Source organism: Chelonia mydas, chromosome 3 (genome assembly GCF_015237465.2).
Source record: "Chelonia mydas isolate rCheMyd1 chromosome 3, rCheMyd1.pri.v2, whole genome shotgun sequence".
In the NCBI taxonomy this organism is placed as follows: Eukaryota; Metazoa; Chordata; order Testudines; family Cheloniidae; genus Chelonia; species Chelonia mydas.
The window spans coordinates 142635895-142648645 of record NC_057851.1 but is presented as its reverse complement, the minus strand read 5'-3'; the positions used below and the strand labels follow the sequence as shown (position 1 = coordinate 142648645).

Genomic DNA, 12751 nt, shown 5'->3' with positions numbered 1-12751 from the left:
TTCTGCAACATTAGTTCCATGACATGCAAACAATACAAACTAATTTACTGTCATTCAATAGGATGCTGAAGTCTCACTCAAAACAGTTTTTATAACTGAACACTGCCCAGATTATGTAATCTGTTTCATGTGGACATGTAGGATTTTATACTTACTGCATAAATTGTATGAACTATGTTGCCTGGTTACCTTTTGTAAATTGAGTTGCATTCATGCTTTGGTACTTTCTGAACCTGTGTGTTTTGGACATTACTGGGCCACCATGCAAACTTTTATAAACCGGTAATGATATTAAGAATTCACACTCTGGTCCACATTGTCTGCAAGTATAATTCAACATGGCTCCACTGAAGTCAATACAGCTATATCGATTTACACTAGTGGACTGATCCAAATCCCATATAGGTTTTGGGATACGGTCTCAACTGAGAATCAGGGCCTCAACCACTGTGAAATTAATATGATGGTAGCAGCTGAAATGATACACTGATAAATGCGAGGAAGCAATAAATCAGCTATTTTGTTATAGGAATATATAAAGAAGTGATTATAGCAAAAATGCTTACATTACATGGATACTATATAAACACTTTATTCCACTACTGCAAAGGAAGCCATTTAACGTTTTATGATTGTGCCTCACTAGTTTTCGGGAAAAACAGAAAGTAAAAGAAAATAAAATAGAAAAAAAAACAGTTTATAGGCTACAGGCAGATAGGATTTTCATTGATACAGAAAATAAAGAGTTTTATGTGATGGTTTTTTATTATTCTGACCTTTTATGCATGACTTTTTAGCAGACCAAAATGATGCTGCCTTTTCCATTTGGACATGAACCCAACAAAAGAACATAAGGCTCTTTCTGAACTGATCTTTGAACAGTTTGGCTGAATGTGCACCGAGGCCAAGATATCACTGGGATTTAATCTTTTTTTTTTTTAAAGAGCTTTCTTGCATATGTGAAAGTTCTTATTTCAGATAAAATTGCACTTAATGCTGATGACGTTATGTGAATTCTTGATAAACATATTTGATTTCACATGAATGTGTTTTATATTTATATCATATTTTCAACTGAAAAAAATGTTGGTTTATTTAAATGGTAATTTACTTTGACTGAGAGCAAGTGAAAAAATTGACTCCTTTGTCCTGAATAAATGCCAAACCCCACAAAAAGATAATGGTTTCTGCCAAATTCATTCTAAGTGAAAATTTATTAATCCTAACATTAATCCTACCCAAACCTCCCTTCTTCTACTGGAGACTAACCATTTTATTTGGGTATAAGCTTGTTCTAGCCCATGAAAGCTTATGTCCAAATAAATTTGTTAGTCTCTAAGGTGCCACAAGGACGCCTCGTTGTTTTTGCCTATACAGACTAACACGGCTACCACTCTGAAACCTTCTTCTATTGTAACTGTTCATAGTTCCTATGATCAGAATGCAAGAGCCCAAAGAAATAGAGATTTTTTTCTTTGATTTCTTAAAACATTGGATTCTATGAATTGCAAGAGAAGCTGGCATCCTCGTTTGAGAAGGGAAGATCCTGTGACTACCTACCTGGGCTACTCTTCCCCCACCAACAGAGGTACTGAATCACTGTGGAGATGGTATCTTCCTTTTTCTCTGCATGTCTTATTTGATTCTAGCCCCTGAACAGAATTTCCCAAAGCTCCTTCATGTGCAATCTTGTTCTATACATGAAACTTAAAGATCTAGGAGTTGTATGTGAAGAAGCATTGGGAAGACTCTGGCCCTCCTTGTGTCTGTGTCTACGTCAAAGTGCAACCATCTGAGGGCTTTTCTCTAAGATAACCCAGAACAACTGTTCTTGAAGCCTGGAGAGAGCCCCTTTGGACTGAAGGTTTTCTTGAGATGAAGCTCATATAAGAATGTCACAAAGCAATGAGAATAAGCAAGGACAGAGAATATATCTGAATTAATTATTGTATTAGTTTGCTAATATCAGGACCGAAATCTTATTTGGGATATCACCAAAAGATAGGAAGAGCATTTCCTACAGCACAGCATACCTTCTTGCATTTTGCTGTGTATTTTTTATTTATTCTGTTCTGTACAATTGTTGTGCAAATTGCACTTCTGAGACAGAGCAGGCTGCTAAGCTCCAGAAGGATTTACCTCTGGGGAAGGGCAGGTAGCGTTTACACAGGACTCCACAGGAGCTAAGCCAGGCCACCCTGCCAGTGCTTCTGTTTGGGGTTGTGGTGGTTGGCTGCAGGCCCCCAAACTAGCCACAGAAGCAGCTGTAACCCAGACAGCCACCTAGGTGGACTTTCCATGATGGCAGAAGCATTTGTAACCAGGGATGAATACAGCCCTCTGTTTTAGAATTTGAGCAAGGAGGAGATTTCCTTATTCAAAAGAAACAATCAAATTATTCTCCTCGCTTTCCTCATTGAGCCATAGGTGCAGATGACAGGAACTGTGTGTGTAAGAATACATGAGATATGTGGTGGTATAGATAGAGACCATCAATGGGATAGTAAAGAATTGAGAAGAGGAGGAGAAAAACCTATCTTCCTTTTCCATCTTCAGAAGTGGCTGTGCCTATGATTAGAATACTCAGGATCTCATTGAAAAAAATCCATAAGTAGTTTAAGTCACATACTTACCTTCACACTGGTCTCCCATAGATGATAATGTGTAACCTTGGCTACAAATACATCTGAAAGACCCATCTGTGTTTCTGCAATTCCCATTTGTGCAGAGATGATGTTGCTGGCATTCATCGATATCTATGAATGAAAAGAAAATGTGTATCTAAAAAAGAAAACAGTAATGCCATGCTTCTGAAAATGCCTGTTTTTAAGCAGAAGGTATTCAACACCCCACTCAAACAAAAGTGATGAGTCAAAAGAAAATCACTCTTCTTTTGGTTTGGGTTACTAACAAATAAGTAAGTTCAAAATACTATTAGATGAAACCTCAGCCCTAAGACTTCTCCTGCATTTAGGGTTCTCTCAATACCCATTTGTCCTTCATGAACAAACATATGCTTTGCCTGAGGTCTTCTTTCACCTCCCACATAGCTGGCTGAGGTAATGAGCCAGCTGGCCCATTGAGTCAGCAAAACGCACAAAACAATTTCCAACAGAATCACCACCTTCTAACAGGGTGTGATTTTCAGGCAAACACTGGCAGGCTGTTATACTGTCAAATTTTACATAAAGATTAGATTTTCTTATTTAAACAGTTGCTCTATAGTAGAATTAATCCTGTAACTATGATGAGTCAAATGTCTCTCTTTGCTACTATACCCACTGCTAATTCCGCAGTGCTTAGAATGATCTCTTCAGTTCTCACAAACTTAAGTGGGGTCAGCCCAGGTCAACATTTGGATTTGGATAGGATACTCCAAATTGGATAGGACTCTGCAGGAAGTGGTACTGCTGATTCAGAAGGTAGCACATGTTTCTATGAGTCAGTACCAAACCATTACCCCAGAATGATGTTAGGGAGCCATGTATTACTGGAGCAGTGTGGTCTTTAATGCTTGTCTAAACTAGGAAAAAAAGGTGTTTTTTAAAAATTGCATTAGCTAACAAGTTTTAATTTGGTGATGCTTAAAAATGTTTTAGCACCTAGTATTGACAGACAGGCTTTAACTTCTTTAAAAAGATGTTAGCTGGTTATGGTCCACCCTAGGGGCGGGGGATCAAAATTGGTTTTGATTAAACAAAGATACCATTTCATATCTGTCAACAGCAATGTGATGTGCATGGATAGACCACTGTGAAACGATGTGGTGGATTCTCCATCACTTACAGTCTTTGAATCAAGCCTGGATGCCCCTCTAAAAGATATGTTATAGCTCAAAAAGAAGTGATGGACTTGATGCAGAAATTACTGGGGTGAGGTTCTTTGGACTGTGTTATACAGGAGGTCAGATAAGATAAACATAATGGTCCCTTTGGCTTTAACATTGATGAAGCTCCATTGACTTAATTGACTGGTTAGTGTCTAGAAACATGCATCACATTGCAGGATCAAGTCCTTATTTTAGAGGTGTGCATTTCAGGAAGGGCCAACTTTCCATGTATGCCTAGCTTGATAAATGTGTTTTTCCATAAAGGGTTCTGAGGACGTAGACTAGCTTTGCCTAAATATTTCCTCTAAACTCAGGCTGTCTTGCCTCCTGAGCCACTCCTCCAAGCCCCTCAATCTTCCCCTAAAATTTGTTTAAGTTTGGCAGGAAATCTGAAATAAATTATCATTAGTATTATTCCTTTTACAATAGTACCAAGAAGTCCCATTGTCCTAGATATTGTATAAATGTGTAATAAAAAGATGATTGAGGGACAGATCCTCAGGTTACTCCCTGCTTCCACAGCAAGTCCCTAAAACAGCTATATGAATTTATTTGTATTTGTTAGACTGTTAGAATGATACTTTTAGGGCTTGTCTACATTACCCGCTGGATCGACAGGCAGCGATTGATCCGCAGGGGTCGATTTATTGCGTCTAGTCTAGATGCAATAAATCGACCGCCGAGCACTCTCCCGTCGACTCCAGTACTCCACCAGGGCGAGAGGTGCAGGCAGAGTCAACGGGAGAGCATCAGCCATAGACTTACCGCAGTGAAGACACCGCAGTAAGTAGATCTAAGTACATTAGCTTCAGCTACATTATTCACGTAGCGGAAGTTGTGTAACTTAGATTGTTCCCCCCTCCCCAGTGTAGACCAGGCCTTTGATATCATAACATTTTATAATATATGTTACAAAGTATACAGAATGCACAACAAGGCCAAGTTAACACAGAAACTTTAGCTCTTGAATTTTCTGACTTGTTTAAATTTTAACTATGCAGGGCTTACGTTGCACATTTTGTTGTTTTGCATTAATAGTTATTTTGTAAAGCATTTGGGATCCTACTGGATGCAAAATTCTATAGACTCATTAGATGAATTATTCTGAGTTTTAGCCACATTCCTACCTTCACACTGGTCCCCTGCTGCAGATAGTTTATAACCTTGGCTACAAGTACATCTGAAAGATCCCTCGATGTTTTCACAATGTCCATTTGTACAGAGATTGCCATACTGACATTCATCTATATCTGTGAATACGAAGAAAGCATGAATATATATATGCATTAGTTCCTATCTACATGGACTTTCAATAGAATGGTATTTAAATTTTGTGTGAACATGGATCCAATTAAACTGGGTTCTGACATGATTTGGTCAGCCATTGTGGACCAGCCAAAGTCTGTCCAAATCATATTTAAAAAACATAATCCAGTTTAGATTAGAACACTTTTTTTGTTAAAACACATGGATCTAAAATTTCTTGATCCCTGAACTGTATTCTACCCTAGGCTGGTAAACAGTTTTAAAGCACAGTTCTACCATGAGTTAGCTATGCCCACACTATCCTTATCTACACTAATCTTTTCCCCCCCTTAATTTGCTCATTGTTGCTTACATCGGTGCAGCTTGAGTGCAGATCAGGTGTCAGCAGGTGCTGGCATTTTTACTCCTGTATTCTACAAACTTACTCCTTGCAAGCATAAATAACACTGTTAAAAATGCTAGCGGTTGCCAGTGTCTTGCAAATACTAGCACTCCCCCCCATTGCTATTGTGGGAAACATTCAGGAAAAATGTCAAAATTTATTCTACCCAAAAATGTGGAGTGGAATTGGGTGGCTGAAATTTTCAACTGTTTGTTAATAACCAACCTGTCCCGATGACAATTTTTGAAGAAATATTTGACACAATAGGTAGCAACATCATTGCAAAAAAGTGTATCACACAACTAAAAAGAAATGTAGAAGACATGATGAATATATTGAATTCAACTGGAAAATGATAGCTAGAGATAGATATTATATTGCTGATGCTGTTGAAATTTTGAAAGAACACCAGAAAACACTGCAGAAAGAGAGAACTAAAGACAAATTTAAATCGCAGGCAGTGCAGAAACAGATGGAGCAAGCACTTACTCCATTCTGTTATATATCACACAATGTTCTCAATCCAAATTACAAAATTAGGTGTCTAAATACAAATGATGGGGATGGCACTGTGACTTGGGCATCTGCTAATCATCCATCAATCCTGCCCACCATAAAACATTTCAGGGAATGAGGAGAACCGTTAAAAAAAATAAGTTTGCTGTGGAAATTATTAGTAAAGTGAACAACTGTACTGGGGGAATTGCTGGCCATGCAGATATAGAATTCACAGCAGTGATACACCAGCTTTTCTCCTTCAGTAGCCTGTACTATAGAAAGTGTAGAGAGAACATTTTCTAGGCCTGGACTAATTTATTCTAAGTTAGAAAACTCATTTGATGTAAAGAAAGCAGGAAAATCAATGGACAAAATCCAGATGGCATATGAAGACACAGTATTTTTGAAAATTTCTCAATGCTGCTTCTATCATTTATTCAATCACTGTACTGAAACTTGCTTCAACTTTACTTACAAACTATTGATTTTTATTGTAATCACATCAGCAATTTTGATTTCAATGTACAATAGATTTTTTTTAAAATGGAAACAAAAAGATTTAAATTGGTGATTAGAATCAAATTTTTTAAAATTAACAATTGATTCAAATTGCATTTATTTAAATCAATCCACCCAGGTTCTAGGACTGATTATAGCAATTCCCAGACCTTGTATCAATGAGACGAGGTGGGTGTGGTAATATCTTTTATTGGACCAAATTCTGTTGGTGAAAGACACAAGCTTTCAAGTTTACACAAGGTATCTCTATGTTGCAATTAGACACCAGTGGCTGGCCTGTGCCAGCTGACTCAAGCTTAGGGAGCTAGGCTGCAGCCAGAGCTCTGCAACCCTCCCATCTCGCAGGATCCTAGAGCCAGGGCTCCAGCCCCATCCCAAATGTCTACACCACAATTAAACAGCCCCTTAGTCTGAGCCCCACAAGCCTGAATCAGCTGACATGGGCCAATTGCAGGTTTTTAACTGCAGTGTATACATACTCACAGAGCTCTCCTTCACGTCTGGGAAAGGTACCCAGAGTGTAACAGCTAAATACAACATGGAACAGATTTTCAATTAGCACACGCTGCAAGAGACCATTCAAGGTGAAGTGGGCAGCTAACACCCCTACAGTCATAGGACAAAGGAGGATAAGTGGGTTACCAATTGCTGTAATGAGCCATAAATCCAGTGTCTTTATTAAGCCCATGATTTTTGGTATCTTGCAGAGTTATGAATGTAAGTTTCCAGGCTCACCTTTTGAAGGTGTTGTGCAGATTTCCTTTGAGGATGAGGACTGAGATGTGATTTTCAATTTCAGCCCGTTAATTTTTGATTTTGATGTCCCTATCCCACACAGTTCCTAATGTTGTATACATGTAAATCTACCTAAATTTAAATTGAAATGATATGCTTACCTTTCATAAAAAAGGGAAGGATATAATTTGTACTGTTAAAGAGCACTGGGATTGTTGGAATTTGTTTCCTAAGGGATCAATTAAAAGGAGTGCAGGAATGGAGAACAAGAATAGGAAAAGAACTACAGAAGACTGACTTGCAGAGGGAAACTACAGAATGGCAATTGGTATGAAGGTTCATCAAGAATCTGACCAATGAGCTGAATGCAGAAGGGACTCTCAAGTTTGCCTATAAATACCTTCACAGATAGAGTAGGATGGATTTTTGCCACATTGTTTAAAGGGTACTTTATTATAAAGCCAAAGAGTTGAGTTAAGAAGGAAAAATCTTTCCCCATTAAACCTACTAAAGTTCATGTGGATAATTTTGAATGGAATTCAAGTCCAGGATAAGCAGAAAATGAAGACTGATCATATCACGAAAAGTGTGGATGAACTGCCTTGGTTATATGTGATTTAGAATTTTACATGAAATAAGAGAAAAGGAAAGAGTACTTTGCATGCCTTTAATAAAAGATTATATATGACTTCAGTAATTCAAAACAGAGATTTATTGCTTGGAGCAAGCAGTTAAGTTTGTGACTCTGGGCTGAGTAATGCAGTGATATAACATCTCTGTTTGCAATTCTAATAATCTGGCTGCCAAAATGAAAAATTTAAGTGATGTAATTCTGGGACTGCACTAGAATACTGGTATTTTGAACTGGGTTATCTCTGTAAAGCTATTTCTGTGGCGGTATAAAAATCAAGCCTAATGTTAGAAAATATGCACTCTTCCTAGACCACCGTTGAAGCTGTATATTCAACTGTACTATATATAAAAAAGGAATATATATATAAAAAAGGCAACCTTGTACTTCCCAAATAATAAATGGAAATCTTGTATTGTAGAAAGAGTCCCAAATCATTGCACAGAGTACAGTGTGTGCATGCATATATGTACACACACCCATGGATGCACGCATGCATGCATGCACACACACACAAATCACTTCCCTCAGAACTGAAATGCAATCGTGCTTCAATTAATCCAGCAGGTGGTACTCTCAGCTCCTGAAGACAAGTAGCACTGTAAAATTATTACACAACACCTCTGATTGCCCTTTGCTACCAGTTTCAGAAACAGACGTCAATGTCCTTGAAAAAAGGAAGGCAAACAACTGGGAAAAAAACAATAATAGGGAGAAATAGGGAGTGTGAAAAATCTATCATAAAACCTGACCTAAAAATGATCCTTATTGAATGGCTGTGAAACTGCTAGAAGTGTGCTGAATGATTTGGTGGAAATACTAATAATTAAGAGATGTTGTCAGTGTGCTTTGTGAACCAGTATCTGAATTTTCTTCAACAGGATGCCAAACATCTAAGTATTATAGCAATCTCAATTTTTTCCACTTGCTTACTAACCTTAACAATGGCATTCTAGCATATCACTAGTTTAAAAATCTCTTACATTTTAAAATTCCGTATTTTCATATTTCTAAAATTCCACTTTCACATCTCATGATACTTACATCCCAAATTTAATTTTCATTGCTCTATAGTGAGGAAACCTTGTCTGTCTCCCTCTCTCTCCAAAACCAGAAATCATTTTGAAACCTTATGTACCTTCAGTTTCTAGTTCAGTAACAAAAGGAGGCCTTTTTGGCACATTTCTATTAACACCAGTCTCTCAGAACACAAATGAAACAATATTTGGGATACAAACACTGCAGAACATACCATGGCACTGTCCATTCCAGCCTCTGAATCCATCTGTGCAAGGAACGCAGTGGTAAGAGCCAGGACCATTAATGCATTGTTCATCTGGACAAATACTTTGGGTCAGGCATTCGTCAATATCTTTAAAAATAAGAAAATCTAGGTTGGAATCATAACAGGCTGTTGAAGAACAAACTAGTCAGATTATTGTAACTGCATTTATATATTAAGTTGTATATTTTGAACCAGATTCTCAGATGGTGTATATCAGGATAGCTCTACTGAAGTCAGCAGACCAGATCCTTCTCGTCTGGTGTAAGTCAGACCTGTTCCATTGAAGTCAAAGGAGTCCCACAGATTTATACCAGCTGTGGATCAGATCTTTTGTTTATAAATTGATTAACGATACCAGAGTAATCACTTGTAGCTTCACTATTAAATTATGGAGTTGCTGATAGTGGTTCCATAGTGAAGGACATATCAAGCTTTTGGCTTTGATGGGACCTGACTACCTCTGTGTTGCTCAGCCCATTTACCATTTAAATAAACTAAAACTGGGAAATGCTCCTTGAGCTGACCTTGAATTTCTGAGGGTATTGTGAGCATTAAAAATGTTCCTGGGTGAGATATAAACCTGCAAAACCCCTTCTTTAGAGAAGTTTGGGTGAATCTTATCTGTTTTCAGCACCCCCAGCTAACTAACTCCAGCCACTCTTAGAACCTTGTAGAGGCTTGTCTCACCAGCACTGCAGGTCTCACTGTATGCCCAGCTTCCCTAGCTAAAGTGAGATTTGTTGAGAGCATAGAGGGGGGAAATTGAGGCTCCCCTAGGCCCTTTTGTATGCAGCATTATAGGGCAGATAAGTTGTGGGAGGACTAAAAATGCAGGCAGTCTGAGTGGCAATCGAAGACATGGGTGGGTAATGGAGAGCTATTAGGTCTAAGAAGAGGTGTGTGTGACTGGACAACCCCATGAGGCTACAGAAAAGGTTCTGGCAATGTATGGGGTAGGTGGCTGCATCAGCACAGATTCCACTCTGATGGTCTAGCTCAGTCACATCAGAGCAGGAAGCTTATGTCTAAACCTCAGAGCAATCATTGACAGGCTCTGCAGCTCCACAAACAACTCCCGTCCACATACAGAAGAACCCCATGCTACTCACAATACACACACTTTTACATACAAAAAGCTAAAGCAACAGACTCTTAAGGTTGCAAAGTCAAGCATTCAAAAGTTAGGAAATGTCAGAATTAAGGTTGCCTGTGCAGCCTTAATTCCATTCCCTTGTGCATATGCCATACGCTACTATTCTTTAATACTATTTTTTCCATAGATCTCCTGCATCATCCAATGGACAGGATGCATTCAATCTCCCAGCTCCTAGTCCCCCCCTATCTCCAGACCCCATGTCCCAATCTATTCCACACACCATACTTCTGCCCAGCTCTTGTCCCCACTATATTCAAGACAAACTGTTTCTTACTCTATCGTGCCCGGGCCAAAGCAGCGGGAGTACTGAAAGCACAAAGGAGACAGTCTTCCTGCTGTCCTTTCTGGTGCCCAGTGCCACAGTGGTTCCCAGGAGCCGGAAGAAGCAACTGCAGGGAAAGTACTGTTCTGCCCCTACCTTCCTGGGTTGGAACATTATCAGTGCAGATTAATCTTCAGAGAATTCAGCCTCCAAACTAACAATTCTCTACTGAACATGTGCAAATGACAATTTTTCAAAGGTTTAGAATTTGACCAAATTTAGGTAGTTTTTCATGAGAACAGCAAAAGGCACATCCCTGACACAAAGACCATCCCTTGCCAAATTTCAAGCCTTCGCTCCGAAACATGGAGGCACGAGAGCTTCTGAATGAAATGGCTGTAAGACTTTTTTTTTTCCACATGGGCAAAACAATATATTTCCCTCTAAATTTGTTCTCAGGAACTGCTGGACCATTTTTGTGAAAAATTTCCAAAAAACTTGAGCTTGAGGTAGATATGCAGCATGGAAAATGTCTGCCCATATAGTTAAAGTCCAGCAAAGTTATAAGAAACTGACAACAGGATCTTATCATGCGAAGTGTCAGGCAACCTTAACTATAAGCGGCACTACCAGCTCTGCCTATGATAATAGGACACTCCGAAATATCAACTTGTATGTACTCTTAAAATATGACCACTGGGTAAGTTCCAGATCTATTATATGTGTGGGTGTGTAAAGTCTGAAGTAAGGTATGGTGTTATAGTGAGTGATTTGCAAGTATTGTGTGTAGTGTGTGTGTGCGGTGGGGGGGTGTTGTGTGGGAAGCGGAAGGGAGTTATTTGTGGAGCTGCAGAATCTGTCAGAATGGTAAATGTCATGTGTGGGTGTAATGATGTGGTGAAAATGGTTCCCTTAACATGTCATTTCCTTGGTTTGAAGAGTTAGCGTGGGAGGGTTTTTCCCTTAAGCAACCTTAACTAGTTTTCAATGTAAAATTTATTTGTAGGAATTATATGCGTTATATAATGAGAAGCTACTGTGCAAAATCTGGGAGAATAAGAGACCTGATGCACTGGAGTGAATGTTTTTAAACAATCAGTAGTATAACAGAAAATAACGGATGGTTCAAACTAGGAGTTCTTCTTTAACAAAACCCACAGCAGCAAATCTATTTGCTGCTATCACTGGATGCTGCTGTGAATGTCTGTATGTAAAGTCTCCTACTGGAAAGTTGCTAAACACAAAGTAAAAGGAGGACAGATAGAAGAAATGATGATGGGCTTGATCTTGCAAGACGCTGAGCCAGATATGAGTATTGTGACAGGGTCGGGCCAGATGGCTATAGGAGAGTAATTTTTTTTTTTTTTTGAAGCAGAAAAGAATTTTATTTGTGTAACACTTACAAAGAATCACCAAAAAGGATAAAGCAAAACTATGCAACAAAACAAAAGCAAACACGAGGTATAACACAGCAGCCTTCAGGAGGAAGAAGTGTTCAGGTTAGCCTGGGCCCAGAGCAGGGGGGCTTCCTCCACACTTGTGGTCTTCCGCCCTCCTGAGTTACCTGGTGGCCTAGAGCGGGGGGGCTTCCTCGACACTCATGGTCTTCCACCCCCTCGAGTTACCTAGTGCCACACCCAGTGTCACTGATTATTCCTCTCCTGAGAGTGCCCGACAAGATGGGCATGGCTGCGGGGTGGCGGTTTAGGGGTGGGGGGGACGTACACCCACGTGTGATAGGACCCCTCCTAGGTGACAGTGATGATGGTATCCACAGCGGCAACGGCTGGGGCTGGGGTCTCTCGCTCTTCCCCTCAATCAAAGGGTCAGACGGAGGTAACCGGACGGGGTCACCGAGCAAAGAACCTCGGACAGCGCCCACCGCTCCTCGAAGGCGTCAAGGGAGTCGGTGGACGCCGCCCAGAGGAACTCTGCCCGGATACGTGAATGTACTGAGGATCGGAAAACGGCCCTACAATCGCAGGACGCTTCATTAGCCAACCTCCCCTCTCTGGTTTTATAAATGGCTGTTTTAGCTAGGGCTAGGAGGAGGTTAACCAGGGGATCTCGCGATTTTGTGGGGCCACGGATGGGGAGTGTGTAGATAAAAAGGTGAGGGGAAAAGTGTAGCCAAAAGCGTAATAAAATATTCGTGAGGAGCCGGAAAAGGGGCTGCAGCCTGGCACAC

The 12751-nt window shown here is 39.8% G+C and overlaps 1 protein-coding gene across 10 annotated transcripts in view; it reads right to left on the bottom strand.

Annotated features, from left to right (window-relative positions):
• Positions 1–12751, bottom strand: part of LTBP1 (latent transforming growth factor beta binding protein 1) — a 361660-nt gene that overhangs the window by 85527 nt on the left and 263382 nt on the right. For all 10 annotated transcript variants that reach the window (XM_037895450.2, XM_027833839.3, XM_043543429.1 and 7 more), the window contains 3 exons: positions 9113–9232; positions 4957–5079; positions 2634–2756 (listed from right to left, as the gene is read on the bottom strand). In XM_037895450.2, coding sequence (XP_037751378.1) covers positions 2634–2756; positions 4957–5079; positions 9113–9232 — 366 coding nt within the window. The remainder of the gene's footprint in view (positions 1–2633; positions 2757–4956; positions 5080–9112; positions 9233–12751) is intronic.